Source organism: Halichoerus grypus, chromosome 7 (genome assembly GCF_964656455.1).
Source record: "Halichoerus grypus chromosome 7, mHalGry1.hap1.1, whole genome shotgun sequence".
In the NCBI taxonomy this organism is placed as follows: domain Eukaryota; kingdom Metazoa; phylum Chordata; class Mammalia; order Carnivora; family Phocidae; genus Halichoerus; species Halichoerus grypus.
Genome location: NC_135718.1, coordinates 109122097 through 109143489, shown reverse-complemented (window position 1 = coordinate 109143489; position 21393 = coordinate 109122097). Strand labels below are relative to the sequence as shown.

Below are 21393 nucleotides of genomic sequence, written 5' to 3'. Positions count from 1 at the left end.
AAACTAGAATATATATATAACTATAATAATATTATATAATAAAATATTTTTTTCAGTAAAATATCATATTTTGCCTATTAGTTTATGCAACAACTGCTTTAATATACATTAAATCCTTTGTTCTCCCAGATTTTTATTATAAATGGCATTGAGAGTTGATCAATGTAAAATTCACAACATTCCAGAAGCATCAAGAACAGTGAAAGTTGAATGTATATTTTTCTATAAATTTAAGGTGCTGTTTTAAATCTAAATATTTAAAATATAAATTATATTGTTAAATATAAATTACTGAGTTTTTAAAAATACATTATCTCATTTAATCCTCATATCAGTCCTGAGGAAGATAATGGTATTAACTTTACATACAGTGATAGAAAATGAGTTGCTGAGAAATAAGAAACAGGTGGAATGTAGGTGAAATGGGGTTGGGAGCCTACCATTTCAGGGATAGTGAACAGCCTAGTCCCTGTTTGGTTAGTTGGTTGGTTGGTTCTTATGATTCCCATGGTGCCATCAGGGGAATATCACTAAATACACACCACAAAATAATTTCTTCCCTGTTGACTTGTGGTGGCTACGCAGTGTGTCTCAGACCACCCAGCTAGCAAATCTAGGTGTCTGTGTTTGAGGTGGGCCTTTCAGACTGCATAGCCCAGGCATGGAGACATCCATCACATCCTCTGCCTCTATCATACTGTACTATCATATCTATTATTTATCTTTCCCATTGATTTATGATCTTCAAGGATTCAAAGACAGCCAAGTTATGCCTAGAACATAGCAGGTATTCAATAATAATTGTTGAATGAATTAATGTACACTCTGAAGAAATAGTCCACATATACTGAATATATTCATATTCAATTCTCATGGTGAATACTTTTTTCATAGCATTTACTATGGTTTTAAGCCTAAGGAGTAATTTGATTATTATCTTTCAGTCACCAGGCTGTAAATCCCATAATGACAAGAGTTTCACTCACTGTGATATCCCCACCTCTTAGCATGGAGCTTTGATTTGCAACTAATGGTTATCATTGAATAAATCGATGTGATGACAAGGAGTAGGTTAAAATAACTTGAGATTGTAATGATCATTTCCCTAAAACCTCGTCTCTATGGGAATTTCTCTGTACCTGTCTCTCTTTCTTTTTCCTTTTCTTTCCTTACTTTTCCCCTTCCACCTCTCTTCCTCTCTTTATTGACATTTATTTATCAAACTTCTGTATAGCAATTGATAGGTGTCCGGGACCACTCTGAATACTGTACAGACATTATTTTATTCTACTGGCAATCATAAGATATATATTATTATTATCATACTCATTTTATATTTGAGGCTATTGAGTGTGGAGACATTAGGAAACGTGCCCGTGGTCCCACAGCTTGCATTTGAACTCAGGCAATCAGGCCCCGGAGTCTGCCCTTTTACCACTGAGAGTCTGCTTCTTATTTTTCTCACTACCCCTTAAGCTGTATATAAACATAAATAAGCTGTATTTATGGCATCTCTCCATATTGATTTATGCTTTCTTGTTTCAATCTAATACTGTGTGTGTGTGTGCTTACCCACTGCATTAGTCAGCCTGGATGCAGAAACAAACCTAAAATCTCAGTGGCCAACAACAAACATGTTTTTCTTGGTCACGTTTCATGTCAGCAGCTACAAATCAACTGCTGTCGTTGTGTTTAGGTGTCCTCTCATTCTGGTGGGGATGTATAATTCTCTTACTGGGAAGGGAGCTAATATGTGGAAACCATCACACAATCTGCCACGCCCATTAGCTAAACTCTTGGTTTCCCTGTCTGGCCCATTCTTGGCCACTACACATATAACATTCTGAGTCCAGAAGTTAAATTCTTTTTATAAACAGATGCAAAAGAAAAGCTGATTCAGAGTAACTCAAATATATTTGTATACATAAAATTTACTAATTTTAATTGGTTGTGCTGAGAAGGTACAAGTAAAAATTCAGTACCAGAGTGTTCCTCATTTTGCTTCATCATTCTTTGACTCTGAAGGGTTAAAAAATATTCACAGGGCTTATAAATGACCAGAGCCCTAATGGGTTTTTTTTTCCTATAACAATTATATCACTATAATTTCATTCAGTTCAGTTCATCAGTAAATTTTCACATGCCTCCTATGGAGCTAGCCCTATGCCAAAAATTAACAAGTGTACTTATAGAGTGCTTTTTTTTTTTTTAATTAATGAGCTTCTGGAGAACAGGGTCATTATTCATCTTAGCAAGGAGCACATTGCTAGCACACAGTTAACACTTGATGAACACTGAATGATGGCCAGACCAACTTAATAAATAAAAACTGAAAATTCCCAAAAGCATCTTTACCTCTCCTCCATAGGAACTTCTACTTGCAGAAAAGTGGGCCAAAATGAACAAGCTCCCCTTTCCAAAGATTGATCCTCAAGTGTTTGATCGAGAAGGACTGAAGGAGTGCTATGTCTTTAAACCCAAGAATCCTGATGTGGAGAAAGACTGCCCAACTATCATCCACTTTGTTCTGGCCAACATCAACTTCAGAAAGTACAAGGCTCCAGGTACATGGGGAATAAATTGTGTTCTATAAAGTAGAAATCCGGTAAAAGACTGATATTAAGTGGGTTTATAACAGCACTTGCTGTACTAGCTACTACAATTTTGAATGCTCCCCTTACCTTAATAAATAACTACTATCCTGAGACCTCAAGTACTGCCCTCTTTCTCACTCCAAGATTCCCTGAGTTCTTCATAATTCAGAAACTGATACGTCAACAACTGGCTCAATAAAAATCTCTGGGGCTTTATTCCAAAACCTGGGCTTATGTTTGTTCTGATTGATTGGCACCCTTGCCATAGGGATTATTAAATATTTTGAAAATTACCCTTGCAAGGGAGCCCTTGTTTCAGAACAAATCATACAAAAACTCTGGGAATGTTAAGTGACCACAGGATTAATATAATCTGGCAGTACAACATAAATAATAATTTCAGGTTGCTTCGTTATGTTTTATAGAAAAAGAGAATCAAGTTCAAGGCACAGTTGTCCTGTTTTACTACATCCAGAGTCTGTAGATTCTTCTATATCCTGGAAAATATTGATTAACAAAAGGAGATCTAGAGATTGACAGGCAGGATACTTAAGGCCTAAAAATCATATTATCCTTGGACCAGAAAGTGCAGTTATGAGAGGAAAAGATATAAAAGATAGTCATGGCAGATTTGACATGGGATGATGGAGAAGAAAGTGATCTTCCAGATGGTGGAGGAAGACAGAGAAAGGATCAGGAAGGGAGGTTATTACGAGTCATTCTTCAAAACAAGAGAAGGAAGAATTGGTGGGCATTTTTAGTTATTGAACAGTATACTTGAAACCCATTCCTGTGGCATGAACACAGTTAGATAATGTTTTGGTTTGGATTCCCCAGAAGCAGATTCCAGGAAAGGAATTCAAGTGCAGACCGGTTATTTGGGTGGACTAGGGAATTTTACTAAGGATGTAGGGAAGTGATAAAGGAAGGTAGACAACAAAAGATGTGTTAGTAAGCCAACTACCATGAGGAAGATTTGATCCTTTTGGGAAAGCCTAGGAAATGGAATAGAACCTATGCTCCAGAATCATCCTTCCCATTCATACCACAAGAGTCAAGGGAACTGGGGTATTTATATTCTAACTTCCTAGAGTCTTTGGCTGACTGCTGCCTGGGGCAGAGTGTTATTTACCAGAATTTACATCCTGCTGCTAGAGAGCAAAACAGCCTGTTGCAGGATGGGGTAGAAAGATGCAGATGCAGGCAATTGGAAGTTTCCCAGGCAGAACACCTGGATATCTCAACCCAGGGAATATGGGTGGGAGCATAACAGTGCATACTACAGATCCCATGACCCCAGTGGGGGCTCCCTATGTTATGTTTACAGCTATCTGTATGTTTTCTTTCTTGGGCTTTAGAGATATTTTGCTGTTTTCAAAATCACACCATTTGAGACTCTTCTAATATTTAGGTGTTCCGAGAGAAACTAAAGAAGAGAAAGAGATAGCTGATTTTGATATTTTTGATGACCCCGAATCACCATTTTCGACCTTCAACTTTCAATATCCAAATCAAGCATTCAAAAGGCTGCATGATCTCATGCACTTCAATACCCTGAACAACATTGATGTAAGTATCTCCTGTGATCCTTGACAATGTCACATACTTCCATATCACATGAACATAGCAATACCTTTTTAATTCATTAAAAATAAAAATAAGGTTTATGAATGATACCATCCAAATTGTACCATTTTATTTTTTGTATGTTATTTTATTACTCTCCAGAAGAACGCTATAAAAATCACAAATAAAAAGTAATCGCTCTAAATTGGCAGAGCCCATATTTTATATGATAATTTGATTGAAGGATGGGTTAATACTCAGCTTCTTTCCCAAAGTATCTAATGATTTGTCATCTGATAAAAATAAATTATGAGGAGGAAGAAAAGTGATAAGGAGGAAATATAAGGGTAGGAAAGTGAATGTAACCAGAAGTGTAGTTATCTGCTAAAATATCACGAATTTTCATAGACACACTCATGCTTTTAAATGCCCTTATTTTTGTAGATCTTGGGAATGTTGCCAAAAGTAGCAGCCTTCCCATTTTTAGCTCATGAGATATCAAGTACGCTTTGCGTTAGGAACTTCAGAAACAAGTCATTCTCTTCACTTAGGTCATCCCTAACCCCAGTATATCTGCTGCTAAGATTCCGTGACCATGTGAAATTCTGTAATCTCTAACTCACCATTTAAGAACACTGTTGTAGAACTGGAATCATGTTGGCTTGTAGTTCCAAATCACAGTGTCTGACAAATTATTATCCATTATGAAAGCCCAAGTTCATTAGCCTAGCTGGATTTTGCACATTAAAAAGAAAAGAATAAAAGAAAAAGAAAGAAATTAATTGGGGAGGGACAAGTGTTGTATCTGATTTGCCAATCTTTTTGGATACCTTGCAAATGGTGCAAAAGAAAGCACAGTATATGGATGAGGGTTCTGTGTATATGGGATTAGTTTTCTAAATATATTTTTTCTTTTTTCTTTTATCTTACAATCAATGGTCATCTGAAATCCATATGCTGGATTAAGAGAAAATCAGTATTTTAAGCCATGATTTAAACAGACATTCTCAAGATAGAGTTGTGTTTAATAAAACCCCATGCTGTCAAAAGAGAACCAAGGGGTAATAGCAGAAGAATCCTATTTCTAGTGTGAAACGAACAAACTCAAAACAATGTATTCCTTAGGATGAAATGTATTAAACTTGATCAGGTGTCCTCAAATGGAAAAAAAAATAGACTGTAGGAATATATAAATACCCTCTTGGACTTGGAAAAATAAAAGGATACACATACGTACATATATGTATTTATATCTGTATATATTGTAGATGAGTGTGAGTGGATAGATATCTGTATCGTAACTTAAAACAACTACATTTTTCTCATTGTTTTTCAGTTCTGGTTTATATAAAACCTGCTAAGCTGTTTGCTATAAAGAATGATATAGTTTTATTTATATATTCTTCAAAGTAGTTTGACACATAGATGAAAAAGTAAAAGCCTAAGCAAAAACAGACTGAATTCCAGAATAACTTCCCTGACAAACCGCTCATCAAACATTAATTAATAAAGCAGGATTTAATTGCTTCCAAAAACTTCTCTGGCATAGTGTGTAGAAGCAAGGTCGTGGGCTTTATATCTCATTTAGATCTCAGATGGGCCACCTGTGTGACTTTGAATACGCTACTTAAACTTTTTGGGCCTCAGTTGCCTCATCTCTAAAACGGGTGTAACAGCACCTATCATAATAGCAATAGTGAATCATCAGGGGACGTATGAACAGTCCGAAGCTGCTCGATAAGTGGGAACCTTACTTATGTGTGTCTATATCCTATACCAGGACAGATACACCCCAAGACCTTTGCAAGTGCCCAGAATTAATAATATAGACACGTCTATACAGGTAATAGCAGCCTAGGCAGTAAATTTTGGGGGTTGGAGGTGGCATGAATGAATGTAAGCTTTCTCTTAAATTATATGACCATTGAGACTTGTGTTCAAGGGATTCGTGTGTGTGTGTCTGTCTGTCTGTCTGTATGTGTGTACATTTCATACCGAGGTAGGAATTCCAGTGTTCACTGACATTTTGTCTCTTTTTTGATTACCGTCCTGACCCCTCACTTTTAACCAAGAAAATGTATTTTATCAGAATCAAAACTTCTTGGTAAGTGATGATAAATGAAGACCAACAAAACTGCCAGGGTAGAATGCTGGAGAGCTCATTAGGCTCAGTCATTAGCTAAAGCACTCATTCCCACACCATTTGAATAGAGTAGCTTACTAATTCACACTTCAGCAATGCGGCACATCATTACTTGCCACGGGCTGTCAGAGCTGCTTGCAGATTGTGGACCTTGGAATATAAACTCTTCTAATGCAGACCCCTGACTGCCAGCTCCAGAGAAGGTGGTTTTCACGTTTGTGGCCACGACTGCTGTGGCTGAAGGCTAATTTTCATCTTCAGTTAACATTCTGGCTTAACTTTTTATTCTGAAAAGGCCACCCTGTCTCCGACAGCTGTATGCTTCTGTTGGTTTCTTTTCTCCAGAGATCCTAGCTGGCCTGCTTGGCTGAACCTAAATTCTCATTCATCTTTAGAGAACTTTGGCTCTGTTTCTGCTCCCGTCATGACAGCAGCCTGGGTTTCTCATTAGCATCAGGTTTCGGCACTTACTCAGTCCTCCCAAATTCCTTCTCACTGAACATTGCCTCAGTCATTTTACAATGGTAGTATTTAATGGGGGGGGGGGTAGTTGCTGGTGGTTTGTTTTTTTTTTAAGAAACTTAACATAGAAACAGAGTGACTTACACCAGTAGACATGTGGTATGCGGGAAACGCAGAAGCTTTGGAGTCAGACCAAATTGAATGTTTAAACCCTCTTGAATGAGTGACCTTGGACACGTTGCCTAACTTCCAAATTTTCCTTTCCTGGTTTGTAAGGGGAAACAGTGATGCATATCTTGTAGGACCAGGGTGTTGATTAAGTAAAATAATATAATTTAAGGGCTTGGCATGTAAGAGACACTTAATAAATTGAAGCAACTAATATGATAATAATAATTATGATCAGTGTTCATATTGTCTTCTGCTTTTACTTATAAATTTTAAACCCTTTAAAAACAATAACTTGCCTTATTTACCTTTTGTATACTCCAGAGACATTCATCACAATGCCTGGGACCTAAAATAAATATGTAATAAAATTTTAGTGAATGATTTTTAAAATGCTATTGACTTATTGGCTGAAACTGTTGAAGAGTTCGATGTGATAGGAAGAAGGGATAGCAAGTGTCAGGATGCAGGTCTGTTGGTTGGAGGCAGAATTTCTGACCACGTAGAATGGGCATGGAGTGTGGCTACATGCTCTCCTCATAAATCACCAGTTTAATCTGGAGAGAATGTGGCTCTGAGAGTTCCTTTCCCAGGACCTTGTTGACTCAGTGTTCACAGGAAAATGTACTGTTACGCAGTCTCACTCATTCAATTTATTAAATCAGTAGGCATATTCTAAGAACAGGTTATGTGTCAATTCATTCAATATATGCCAATGGTGCATAATAATGAGCTTCTAAAATTCTCAAACGGTTCTATAAAGTGTTAAATACTCGATGCTAATTAAAATGAGGAAAAGTGGGGCCCCGGGGTGCTTCAGTCGGTTAAGCATCCGACTCTTGATTTCAGCTCAGGTTGTGATCTCAGGGTAGTAAGATGGAACCCCACAGTGGGCTCCACGCTGGGTGTGAAGCCTGCTTAAGATTCTCTCTCTTCCTCCCCCTCTACCCTTCCCCCACCCCTGCTTGTGCTCTCTTTCCCTCTAAAAAATAATTAATTAAATGAGGGAAAGTATATATCCAGAAGTACTGGTACTTAATTCTTAATTTATTGCTATTTCATCATCATAGTAGCATTTAGGTAGAGTTAAATTTTTTATCTTTTAAAAGTAATTTAGAAGCTTATTATATACCATGTGTATAATGTGTAAGGCCCAAATTCATCTACCTTTAATGCTGCCTATAATCTCTTTCCATCTTCTATTCATTAATTCAACACATATTTATTGAGTATCTACTGTGTCAGTCACTGTTTTAGTAACTAAGGATACAACCATGTACAAAAGAAAACGAAAAAAGTTTTGAATGTTTAACATAAGCTAGATATTTTCCCCTCAACTATTTAACACACAAAACTAGCCTCTGAGGTAGGTATCTTTATTTACATATGAAGAAACTGAGTCAAGGGTAATGGAGGCAGATTGCTAGAGGTCACACAGTCATGTGGGGAGCCAAGATGGGGTCGCATGTTTTTTCCTCACTCTTTCCCACTTTTGAACCATCTGTTTCTCAAGCAGCCTTATTTCCTACTATTTCCCAAACACAATCTTCATTCCAGCCAGGCCAGTTCCCAGATGCTTCCTACACATGCCATGATCTCCCACCTTCAGCCTTTTTACAGGATCGTCTTTCTTTGAGAATGCCCTGTCCATCCACTGCACTTACAGAGTCTGCCTGTCCTTCCATGCATCTCATTGTCTCCATGAGTTACACTTAGTTGAACTCAACCTTCTGTGCATTCATTACTTTTACAAATATTTATGGTTCCCCTTCTCTGTTCTAAGTGCTGCGATCAAAACTGACAAGACTAATAAGGCCCCTGCTTTCATGACACTTCAGTTTTTATTGGAAAGGCAGACATTTGCTGGCAGATTCGTAGCAATTTTAAGACCAGAATATCTTCTTGTATTCTTCTATATCTGTAATTTTTATTTCTCTTTCAAAATATATGGTAACTTCCTCGTTGGGGTCATTTTTAATTTTCTATTGTGGGAATTCAGTATTTGCTTGTGGGTTACTTGGGAGAAGTTCACATTTTATGTGTTTCCTTTTCTTATTCTCTGCCTTTCTTTCTTTTTTTTTTTTTTTAAGATTTTTATTTATTTGACAGAAAGAGACACAGCGAGAGAGGAAACACAAGCAAGGGGAGTGGGAGAGGGAGAAGCAGGCTTCCCGCCGAGCAGGGAGCCTGATGTGGGGCTCCATCCCAGGACCCTGGGATCATGACCTGAGCCGAAGGCAGACGCTTAACCCTTGACAACTGAGCCACCCAGGCACCCTGTTCTCTGCCTTTCTTGCTGTAGATTTAAAGAGTCTTGGATCAACAATTAGGAGGCTATTGAAGGGCACCCGTGAAGGATGATGTGGGTCAGTCATACTTAGGGAGGGGCAGGGTGCGGAGAGGTTTGAGAGAGGAGGGCTGTTGTAGGATACCACAGAAGGGAAAGATTTAGAATCTCAACGAATTTCAGGGGGGGATGAAAAAGGAAATTAGATATAAACGCTGATGAAGATTACACCTAATATCGTTTAAAAACTAGGAAGATTCAAAGATGGCATATTTCTTCTTTGGACATGGAACTGTACCATGTGTCATGACAGGAGGTTTGGATTTAGCACTGATGTAGGAGTGAGTTTAGCCTCCTCTGTTTATATCATAGAATTATAAATCACAACCAATGGCTGTGTTCTGCAGCAATCTGAAAAATCGGGGCAATGGTTTCATAGTGTTAATATGCCACCTAGTGGTTCAACTTGCACATTCTAATTGCATATGATTTGGGTTTTTCAGAGTTAATAAATGTAAATATTCCTTTTCCTTCATAAGAATGGCCTGTTTACTAGAAACACCGCCAAGGCCCACTTATGAGAAATCCGCTAGTTCATGGTATTGATATTGCTGATTTTTTTGTGCTTATGAATTTATTACAAAGGAATTGACAGCAGTCATTATTAATGTAATTTCCCTATGGTTTTTGTTTTTTTTTAAAGCTTTTAAGGTATTTGGAAAATAAAGAGTTGATTTTTATTTGACTTGGGTATTTCTCTGCAGTGAGGGTTCCTGTGTCTTGTGCTGGTATGGTGAAGGAGACACCAACTGAAAACTTGCTGTCATACTATCTAGAAAGCAGGGAGATTTTTTTTTTTTTAAGATTTTTATTTATTTGACAGAGGGAGAGACAGTGAGAGAGGGAACACAAGCAGGGGGAGTGGGAGAGGGAGAAGCAGGCTTCCCACCGAGCAGGGAGCCCGGTGCGGGGCTCGATCCCAGGACCCTGGGATCATGACCTGAGCCGAAGGCAGACGCCTAAGGACTGAGCCACCCAGGCCCCCCAAAAGCAGGGAGATTATTAAAAGAATATGTAGTAGGGTGCACCTGGGTGGCTCAGTTGGTTAAGCTTCTACCTTCGGCTCAGGTCATGATCCCAGAGTCCTGGGATTGAGCCCTGCTCACTTGCTCGCTTGCTCTCTCTCTCAAATAAATAAATAAAATCTTAAAAAAAAAAAAAAAAAAAAGATGTAGTAGGACACATTTGATAGCAGAATTGATTTGCTGACTTTTACCATATAATAAGCCCATAATTGGATATACATTGTGTGTTTATTTCTATTAAACTTGATAGCCTCGTATCCAAATTAAAGCTCCTGCATTTTCACACATATGGTCAGTTTAAAAATAACAACAATAAATAGATGCTAGTTATGGAACGTTTCTGAGGTGCTGGGTATTGTACAAAATACTTTATACAAATCCCCACAAAAACCAAGATTAGTATTATTATTCCCACTTTAAAGAAGATGAAACAGGTTCAAGGATTCTCCTTGATCTCACACAGCCAAGAAGTGATTGTGCCTAGAGGTCCTGGGTCAGGGTCTCCTTCATAGGCCTGAAGACTCTTCTGTCACCATAGAATTCATTATGTTTCCCTTACTCCTGGGAAAAATGGGCTCAGCAAATACCTGCTTTTCTTAAAAGACTCAGTAATGTTTGAGCCCATAAGACAATATATATACATACAGGTATGATACTATGTTTTATTATACATATTCTCTATATATAATTTAAAAATCATAAAGCAAATAAAGATGTCACATTTCTGTGATAAATCCCTCTTTCCAGAATACAACTGTTTGTTGTTTAAAGTTACTGTTAGAGAATTAGATGGGCCTGCCCCTCAGGTCCAACATAAAGTCACAGAATATTAGTTGCTTGTTAGCACCCCCCAGGTCACGTATCTCTCTCCTCTAAGCATTGAACCTGGCTTGCCCAGTGACACTGGATGTGGACAGGGGAAAACCCCTCTACATATCTCCAAGGCCAAGTGGGCCACTCTAGCTCTGAGTGGGAGGGGGCCTTGGGTCCTAAGCTGCTCGGACTTGCCAGGTAGGGCAGAGGGCTGAAACACATGCACATAATACCTTAATGTTGTTTAACAATCCCTGGGGTAGAGAATGAAGGGAATTGTAAAATAGTCCCTGTGATTTTCTTCTGTGCCCTGAAACTTGTAGCTCATTGGTTAAGATGAAATCCTATAGTCCTGGTCCTAGGAGTGGAGTCTTTCTGATTTTGAAAGGGTTCCAAATAAGCAACAGAGAAAAGATTAATATACAGGCCTCTCTTCCAAAGCCCATTCCCATTGCCCTGCAACAACTGCTTTAACCAAATTCCAAATCTTGTCTTCTTTCCAGAAGTTCTTAACTAGGTTAACTTCATACCAGAAGAAAATATAATTGGAATAGCAATCTTAGAAGTTGTAGTCACCATTAATTTGAGTATATATGAAAATTATTCTGAATAAAAAAGTCATCATCAATAAAATCACAAAGTATGGTATTTTCTAGATAGAGGACATCCATGTTTTATAACTGTATTTGTTTAGCTGAGAAAGCGGGGCAATTCTTCGGCAATGCCTTCTTTTCTCATTAGGCTTAAAGAAAGTCTGCTACTCCGTTGTGGTCCCTCTTTCCTGTTTGTCCACTAACTGTAAAGAACATAAATTCTACGTTTAGTAGTTACTTATTTCTTCCCTCTTATCACCTCCCCATTGAAAACCAGAATAAAGATAAATTAAGCTCTGGACATGAGCTTGACAAGAGTATAATGGTGGGATGTTGGATTTAAATATACACATGCATGACTCCGAGGTTTCTCTCTCTATTTCAAAAAGAAAACTATAATAAAAAGATCAACTAGATTTTTGTTTTGACCAAACGAATGTTTACGTGAGTTTAGAGCAATACTAATTATTCATCTTTTCCCTCTATTTGCAGGTGATAAAGAACGCCATAGTTGAGAGCATTGAATACAGAAGACAGAATCCATCTCGCTGCTCTGTTTCCCTTAGTAATGTTGAAGCAAGACGATTCTTCAACAAAGAGTTTCTAAGCAAACCCGCAGCATAGTTTGTGTAGTGGAAAGGGCAGCAATTTCTGATGCTGAGGCAGTTTGAAATTCCATTACAACTGGATTTAAAAGCATAGTACAGATATTAGTACTGATCACAAGAGACTGGCTGATACTCAAAGTTGCAGTTATTTAGCTGCATGAGAATAATACCATTATAAATTTGTTAGGTTGATAGATGATGTGATTATGTAAAAATATACTCAGCTACATTTTCTGTCAGTATAGATTTCCTGATGCAAATGTAAGGACATATATTGTAATTTTAGACATTCCTCACCAGCTATCTTATGTGTCCTCTTTTTTAAAAAAATGTTTTCTTTTTAGAATATTTAACAGTTCAGTCTCAATAAGTACGACTTTGCATTGTGTGTAAATGTTATTCACTGACTGGATTTATTCATACCATGAGACAACACTATTTTTTATTTATATACACATGTATACATATATGAAATAAATACATCAATATGCAATTAGCATGAGATAACTGAATCTTTGCCTAATTTTAATGGAGTATTGCAATGTAGCTATGAAAGATTCTCAGATTCATAGCTTTCAAACACAAAAATTGTTAATCCTAAATGGTAATGTGAAATTTATCATTTTAAATCATGGTTATTTTTCTTAAAGGAGAAAGCATGTGTCATTTCTTGAACAAACACTATATCTTTATTCAGCAAATAGAAAAAAAAATGTAACCTCTTCTAGTTTAACATTTTACTTTGAGATTATGTTGAACTGTTTGTCCACAAGAGAGCAGTTGACCTCAGAAAAATCCAGAAGAGTGGCAAGGGCTGTATCTGCAAGATGAGTCTTAGGGACAGTCTGTATTGTATGACTGTGGTTTCAGTTTCCATTGAACTACTAAGGTTCAGTGGTGTAAACATAAGGAGAAACTAACATAGTAAGGAAACTTATTCATCCTGTTTATTGTTGGTCACCTGCACTGGAATATAAGGTCCTTGAGGGCAGGTCTTTTTGTCACTTTTGTCCACTGCTGCATCCTCAGATCCTGCAGCATGTCTGATGGCCTGTAGTGGGCACTAATTTGTTGTATGCATAAATCAACCGAGGAAAGAATGAACTTTCAAGTGCTCCCTTCTTTATTATTGTTTGTTGTCTTTCCTCATAGGTATAAATGTGAATAAAAGGTGACAGGAAAAAAGACAAATGAATAGAGAGGTTAAAGAAAGGTAATTCAAGGAAAGAAGAATGAATATCCAATTACCTTAGCACCATTTACTGAAGAGACTGTCTTTTGTCCTTTGAGTATTCTTGGCCTTGTCAAATATTAGTTGACAGTATATGCTTGGGTTTATTTTGGGTTTATTTCTAAACAGTAGTAGAAACACTACTGATTTTTGTATATTAATTTTGTATTCTAAAACTTTATTTTGTATACTGCAATGGAATTCATTGATTAGAGCTTTTTTTTTTTTTTTTGGTTGAGTCTTTAGGCTTTTCTTTTTTTTTCTTTTTTAAAGATTTTATTCATTCACTTGACAGAGAGAGAGAGTGAGGGAGAGACAGCACAAGCAGGGGGAGATGCAGGCACAGGGAGAGGGAGAAGTAGCTTCCCCACGGAGCAAGGAGCCTGATGTGGGACTCGATCCCAGGACCCTGGAATCATGACCTGAGCCAAAGGCAGACGCTTAACCGACTGAGTCACCCAGGCACTCCTCTTTGGGATTTTCTATATATAAAATCATGTCATCTGCAAAGAGAGACAGTTTTACTTTTTCCTTTCCAACTCTGATACCTTTTATTTCTTTTTCTTGCCTGATTGCTCTAGCTAAAACTTCTAGTAGTATGTTGAGTAGCAATGGTGAGAGTAGACACATTTGTCTTGTTCCTGATCTTAGAGGAAAAGCTTTCAGCCTTTTACCATTGAGTATGTTAACTGTGAGTTTGTCATATATGGCCTTTATTATATTGATATATGTTCCTTCTATGCCTAATTTGTTAGGAGTGTTTATCATGAATGAATGTTCAGTTTGTCAAATGCTTTCTGCATCTATTAAAATGATCATATGATTCTTTTCTTTCCTTCTATTAATGTGATGTATCACATTGATTGATTTGCATATGTTCAACCATCCTTGCATCCCAGGGATAAATTCCACTTGATGATGGTGAATGATCCTTTGCATGTGATGCTAAGTGCAGCTTGCTAGTATTTTATTGAGAATTTTTGGATTTATATTCATCAGGATATTGGCCTACAGTTTTCTTTTCTAGTAGTGTTCTTTTCTGGTTTGGTATCAAGATAGTGCTGGCCTCAGAAAATGAGTTTGGGAGTGTTCCCTCCTCTTTGATTTTTTTGGAAGAGTTTGAGAAAAATTGGTATTAACCCTTCTTTGATGTTTGGTAAAATTCACTAGTGATGCCATCTGGTCCAGGGCTTGTCTTCGCTGGGAGATTTTGGATCACTGATTCAATCTCCTTACTAGTAATTGGTCTATTTAAGTTTTCTCTTTCTTCCTGAGTCAGTATTGGTATGTTGTATGTTTCTAAGAATTTTTCCACTTTTTCTCAGATGTCCAGTATGTTAGCCTCTTATGATCATTTGAATTTCTGTGTTATCATTTGTAATGTCTCCTTTTTCATTTATAATTTTGTTGATTTGAGCCCTTTCTCCTTTTTCCTTGGTTAGTCTAGCTAAATTTTGTTTATCTTTTCAAAGAACTAACTCCTAGTTTGGTTAAATCTTTTCAATTGTTTTCTCTTCTGTATTTCATTTATGTCTGCTCTAATCTTTATTATTTCCTTTCTTCTGCTAACTTTAGGTTCAGTTTGTTGTTCTTTTTCTAGTTCCTTGGGGAGTAGAGTTAGGATGTTTGAGATATTTTTTGTTTCTTACTATGTTTATTGCTGTAAACTTCCCTTTTAGAACTGCTTTTGCTGCATCACACTAATTCCAGTATGTTGTTTCCATTTTTGTTTGTTTCAGTCTTTTCTTTTTATTTCCCCCTTTCATTACATCTTTGATCCATTGGTTGTCAGTAGAATGTTGTTTAATTTCCACGTTTATGAATTTCCAGTTTTCTTCTTGTTGATTTCTAGTTTCATGCCATTGTAGTCAGAGAAGATATTTGGTATGATTTCAATCTTCTTGAATTTGCAAAGACTTGTTTTATGGCCTAATATATGGTATATCCTAGAAAATGTTCCATGTGCCATTGAGAAGAATGTGTATTCTGCTGCTGTTGGATAGAATGTCCTGTATATGTCTGTTAGGTCCATTTGGCCCATAGTGTTATTCAAATCTGCTGTTTCTTTATTGATTCTCTGTCTGGGTGATCTATCCATTATTGAAAGTAAGGTATTAAAATCTCTAACGATTGTTTTATTACTGCGTATTTCTCCTTATAGCTCTGTTAGTTTTTGCTTTATGTATTTAAGTGCTCCAATGTTGGGTGCATAAATGTTTATAATGGTTATGTCTTTTTGATATATTGACCCCTTTATCATTATATAATCACCTTCTTTGTCTTTTTACCATTTTTAGTTTAAAGTCTATTTTGTCTGAGATAAATATAGCTACCCCTGATTTGTTATTGTTACCATCCCTTCACTCTCAGTTTATGTGTGTCTTTAAGGCTAATGTGAGTCTCTAGTAGTCAACATATTGGGGATATTGTTTTTTTTTTTTTTTAATACATTCAGCCACTCTGTGTCTTTAGATTGGAGAATTTAATCAGTTTATGTTTAAAGTCATTATTGATAGTTAAGGACTTACTATTGCCATTTTATTGTTTTCTGGTTGTTTTGTAGATACATTGTTCCTTGTTTCTTGTCCTGTCATCTTTTTTTGTGTTTTGATGTCTTTTGGTATTGGTGTGCTTTGATTTGTTAATTGTGGGTTTTGGATGTGTAATTACCATAGGATTTTCCTTTGTGGTTATCATGAGGCTTACAGAAAATATTGTAAACTGATAACACCCTATTTCAACTGAACTTCAAAAGAATTCATAAACTTTACACTTTTACTTATCCTCCCCCTCACATTTTAGGTTACTTCTGTTACAATTTACATGTGTTTTTTTGTTTTTTGTTTGTTTGTTTGTTTGTTTTATTGTGTAACAGATTGTTGTAGTTATGGTTATTTTTACTACTATGGTTATTTATTTTTCTTTTTTTTTTAACTTCTAAACTAGAGTCTTAAGTGAATTATGCACCACTATTACCCTATTGCAGAATCTAACTATGACTATATATTTACCATTACCAGTGAGATTTACACTACCTTTTTATGATTTTATGATGTTAATTATAGCATTCTTTTCCTTCCACTCAAAGAACTCCCTTCAGCATTTCTTCTAAGACAGGTCTGGTGGTAATAAACTCCCTTAGCTTTTTTTGGTTGGGAAAGTCTTTATCCCTCTTTTGTTTCTGAAGGACAGCTTCACTGGGTATAGAATTCTTGGTTGACAGCTATTCTCTTTCAATATTTGAATATGTCATCCTATTCTCTCTTGGCTCCACAGATTCCCCTGTAATCCCTATGGTGTGAAGTCAGAGGAGGGGCTCCTGCAAAGCAACTCACAATGCTTGGGGGTAGGGAGCTATGGCTGATTGTCTCCAGGCTCTCTTTTCCTACCAAAGGAACCAGAAGCTAAGGAAAGACTTTCTGCAGAGTGCTGCACTGGTCTGGGGAAGAGGCAATTCAATCCATATGTAGCTGCTACTCTTACCCTTCTAATGTGATCTCTCTTGGTCTCTGTGGTGCATGGGTGGGGGGGGGGTGGTACTTTAGCACTACCCCTATGTTCTAGGATTCTCAGTGGTGTCTTGTTCTTAAATAGTTGCTAGCTGTCCTTGTGAGGAGGAGCAAAATCAGGAGCAACCTATGTTGCCATCTTGGTGATATCACTCAATCTTGGCCTTTAAATCCTATTATTTACAATAACAAACCTAGGCTTTTTGGAGAAGCGGCTGATTTTGGGGCTGAGACAAGAAAAGTGTAAAATTAATCTTAGACCATTTTATTTTGCCAGAAAGCAAGGAAGTACTCAAGGAATAATAAGGACATGTCAAAAAAGACACAGAATCCAGCTTGAAGGGATACCCACTGGCTCTATTTGGGAAAATTGAGCATTACAATAAATAATAATAGTAACAGATCATAATCTGTGGGCTATGCAATAATCCCATTGAATAATATAGAAAACCATTATCTTGATGAATAAATATGTTGATAGTTAAATAAGAAATCATCTCAAAGTATGCCCTTTTATAAAATGCTTATTAATTTCAAAGGGGGGTGAAAAGTAACTCTACCATGGAAAAACCTTACAGAATAATCAAAATTATCATCAGTAATCAGACAAATTGAAATCTTGCATACCTAATAGGATGCAACAGGAAAGGTACAGCATTGCTCACATGATAGTTTCACAAAGACACATCATCTGAATCTGTTCATGAGTAAATATCAGGAAAGCCCAAATTGAGAGAAATTGCAAGCATAATTGTCTGTAATAGTCCAAAATTATTAAGATCAGGAAAATCAAGGAAAGATTAAGGAACTGTTCTGGACTGAAGAAGGCTAAAGAGACATGACAGCTGAAGACAATCTGTGATTCTGACCTGAATTCTTATCGTTACGAAGGATGTCATCAGGATAATTATTGGAACATGAATGGGTTCTGAGAATTTGATCATAGTAATGTATCAATATTAATATCCTGGTTTTGATTGTTGTACTGTGATTATATAGCAGATTATCCTTATTTCTAGTAAATACACATTAAAATTTTCAAGGTGATAAGCCATTATGTTGGCAACATACTTTCAAATGGCTCACAAAAGAAAAAAAATCTCTTCAAATTCTACCTGCAACTTTTCTGTAATCTTAACACTGTTTCAGACAGTTAAAATTACCTAAAGGTCTGGCAGTAGGTTCTCAAATAATTAAATATGATTATTTCTCAAATAATTATTCTCAAATAATTAAAGATTCTCGAATAATTAAAGAGGTTTACATGTTGGGGTGCCTGGGTGGCTGAGTAGGTTAAGCATCTGCCTTTGGCTCAGGTCATGATCCCAGGGTCCTGGGATCGAGCGCCGCGTCCAGCTCCCTGCTCAGCAGAGAGTCTGCTTCTCCCTCTGCCCCTACCCCCACCCCAGCTCATGCTCTCTCACTCACTTTCTCTCAAATAAATAAATAAAATCTTTTTTAAAAAAAAAAAGAGGTTTACATGAGTGGCTCCCTTATCATATCCACATTTTCTTCTTTTAATTCTTCTTATAGCTGATGAATGCAAATTCTACTTATCTATATTGAATAAAAGCCAAAGAAGTAAATCATAGGCTAAAAATTCTATAAAATTGTTTTCAGTGAATATTTTAAGGAATAGAGTTTTATGACATCCTAATGATTTTTTTATTCCTTCCATTACTTTAATACCAAATGACAAATCCAATTAATGCCACCATTGGCTGCATAAACAGAAAAGCAAAATCAGCAGTAGCGAATAAGAAAAGTCTTGTTGAATAGAAGAGTTGTTCTTTTGGTTGAACACTTTAAAAGTGCAGATCAGTAGACATTTATTGTGTCCCAGTATGTGGAAGATGCCATGCTTGGTTCTGAAGAGAAACTGTAACAGGCACTGTTGGTGGTGGCCCAGATCCTCTTTGCCTGCTCAGGGCACCCATCCCCCAGTGGCTGTGAGTATTGGCTTCTAAAAACCCATAGCTTGCAGCCTTCTAAGAATTGCCTTCAGCTGAGGGGATGTGCTTGCACTGTTAGGACTTCCTCCTGGAGGAAGGCTGCAACCAGTGACTAACTGATATAGGGCTACGAAAGCCTGCCTTACCTCAAGATGGGCTGATTCTCTGACGCTTTTCCTGCCCAAAGTTCTTCCCGAGATCAGGCTGAGGTAAGACAACAGTTAAACCCATTTTTTTGTCTAGCTTCTCTTCTTTATTGTTCATCTAAGAGTACTCCTTCAACATATTACTTACACAAGAACCTTCATCTCAGTCTCTTTTTCTAGAGACCCTAACCTAGATAGATACCAAAATGCATAAGACTGGATTGTTTCAGAGTTTACAAACTAGTAAGAAAGAAATAAAATAACACCTGTAAAATGCCAAAAATTATGTATATACAAATTGCTGTGAGGATGATTCATTAGAAGTGGGATAATGGGGTAATTAGGGAAATTTTCAAGAATTGGCATTTAGATGAATCCTTAAAAGATAAGTAGAATTTCAAATAGGATTTAGGAGACAAGTGATTTCTCTACAATAAGCTAAACACCTCCTGTGGATTCTGTATCCCTCAATACTTTTTTTTTTTAAGATTTGTTTGTTTATGGGGCACCTGGGTGGCTTAGTCGGTTAAGCGGCTGCCTTTGGCTCAGGTTGTGATCCTGGGGTCCTGGGATCAAGCCTCGAGTCCGGCTCAGCAGGGAGCCTGCCTCTCCCTCTCCCACTCCCCCTGCTTGTCTCTCTCAAATAAATAAAATCTGGGGGAAAAAAAAAGATTGATTGATTTATATAAGAGAGAGAGAAAGAGAGTGCAGGGTTGGGGGCAGAGGGAGAGGGGAGAGAGAATCCCAACCAGGCTCCCTGCTAAGTGCAGAGCCTGAGGGGGCGGGGTCTCAATCCCAGGACCCTGAGGTCATGACCTGAGCTGAAACCAACAGTTGGCCGCTTAGCCAACTACACTACCCAGGTGCTCCTCCCTCAATAGATTTTAATACCACTTTAGGATTTGTTTTGACATCAATCCACTGATTTGTATTAAGTTTATGAAGCCCTAAATCCTTAGACTATTTTGACAAGTAAATTTTTTTATATGTTGCAACAAGTTAAGTCTAATCAGATGAAATTTAATGGAAATAAATGGAGAACCCTGTACTGAAATCCAATAAACCAATAGTGCAGTGGAAAAGGAGAAATACGACATCAAGATTTTAGGGTAGACTTTATCTAGAACATCTGAGGAAGAATGACTTGAGAGCGAGGGCGTGGTGGGGGTGGTTAGAAACCATGTCTTGAATCCACTGATAGGACATTTATTCAGATTCTTCTATATACTAGGTGTTTATTTGGGAACCACTTAACACATAGGCAGTCGAGCTGTTTAAAGCTATTGGCTTCCAATAATCTCAGTTTGGAATGAAAATATAAATCCTATAAGTTGCCACTCTCCCTTCCAGAATACTTAACAGACATAGCCATTGAATCATCCTTCTTCCTGATGAATCTTCCTGAGGAAGTTTGAAATTCCTGCTGGGTACTGCCCCAGATCAGTCATACCAGTTGATTAGAATTGGCGAAGGAGTGGAAAACCACTACTAGGTTTCTTGTGTAAGAGGAATTAGATACTGTGCAGCTGCAAAGAGGGAAAGAGTTTCTACCAGTTATATTGTTCAAAAAAATGGAATAAAATTCCTGATGTGAATAAATTCCTTGTCACTGGAGTTATTCACCTATTCACAGAACATGAATTGCTAGGGTGTGTAGTGGGGGATAGTCTAGATGGTGCTTTCCAACTCAGAGTATATAATTCTGTAGCCCTGTTTGCATTTTAATTAGGATGCTTATTCATCTCTGAAAACGAATCTAGATGCTGAAATTTTAGGCCAGGTAACTGGCTGGAGAGAGAGATTTTAGGCCAAGTTCTAACCACTACCATGTGCTGAAACCCATCATGGACATTACTGTCTATACCTCCTAACATAGCAACCTTTTTTTTTTTTTTTAAAGATTTTATTTATTTATTTGACAGAGAGAGAGATAGCAAGAGCAGGAACACAAGTAGGGGGAGTGGGAGAGGGAGAAGCAGGCTTCCCGCCGAGCAGGGAGCCCGATCGGGGCTCGATCCCAGGACTCTGGGATCGTGAGCAGAGCAGAAGGCAGACGATTAACGACTGAGCCACCCAGGCGCCCCCTAACATAGGAACCTTAATAACAATCCCTTTCTCTAATGTGTTAGCCTGAGCTCATTTCCTCTATTCCTCCACACTATGCTGAGTGAAGATACAAAGCAGATGGTAAATATAATGACTCGATATTTAAAATAATATTGAAAAAAGAAGCTAA

General features: G+C 37.3%; 1 protein-coding gene across 4 annotated transcripts in view; it reads left to right on the top strand.

The window, feature by feature from the left end:
- The window catches only part of PLA2G4A (phospholipase A2 group IVA), a 151407-nt gene extending 138576 nt beyond the window's left edge, over positions 1-12831 (top strand). For all 4 annotated transcript variants that reach the window (XM_036070942.2, XM_078078035.1, XM_036070943.2 and 1 more), the window contains 3 exons: positions 2369-2564; positions 4006-4163; positions 12204-12831. In XM_036070942.2, the coding sequence (XP_035926835.1) occupies positions 2369-2564; positions 4006-4163; positions 12204-12335 (486 nt within the window). In that variant the 3' untranslated portion in view covers positions 12336-12831. The remainder of the gene's footprint in view (positions 1-2368; positions 2565-4005; positions 4164-12203) is intronic.
- Positions 12832-21393: the final 8562 nt, after the last annotated feature.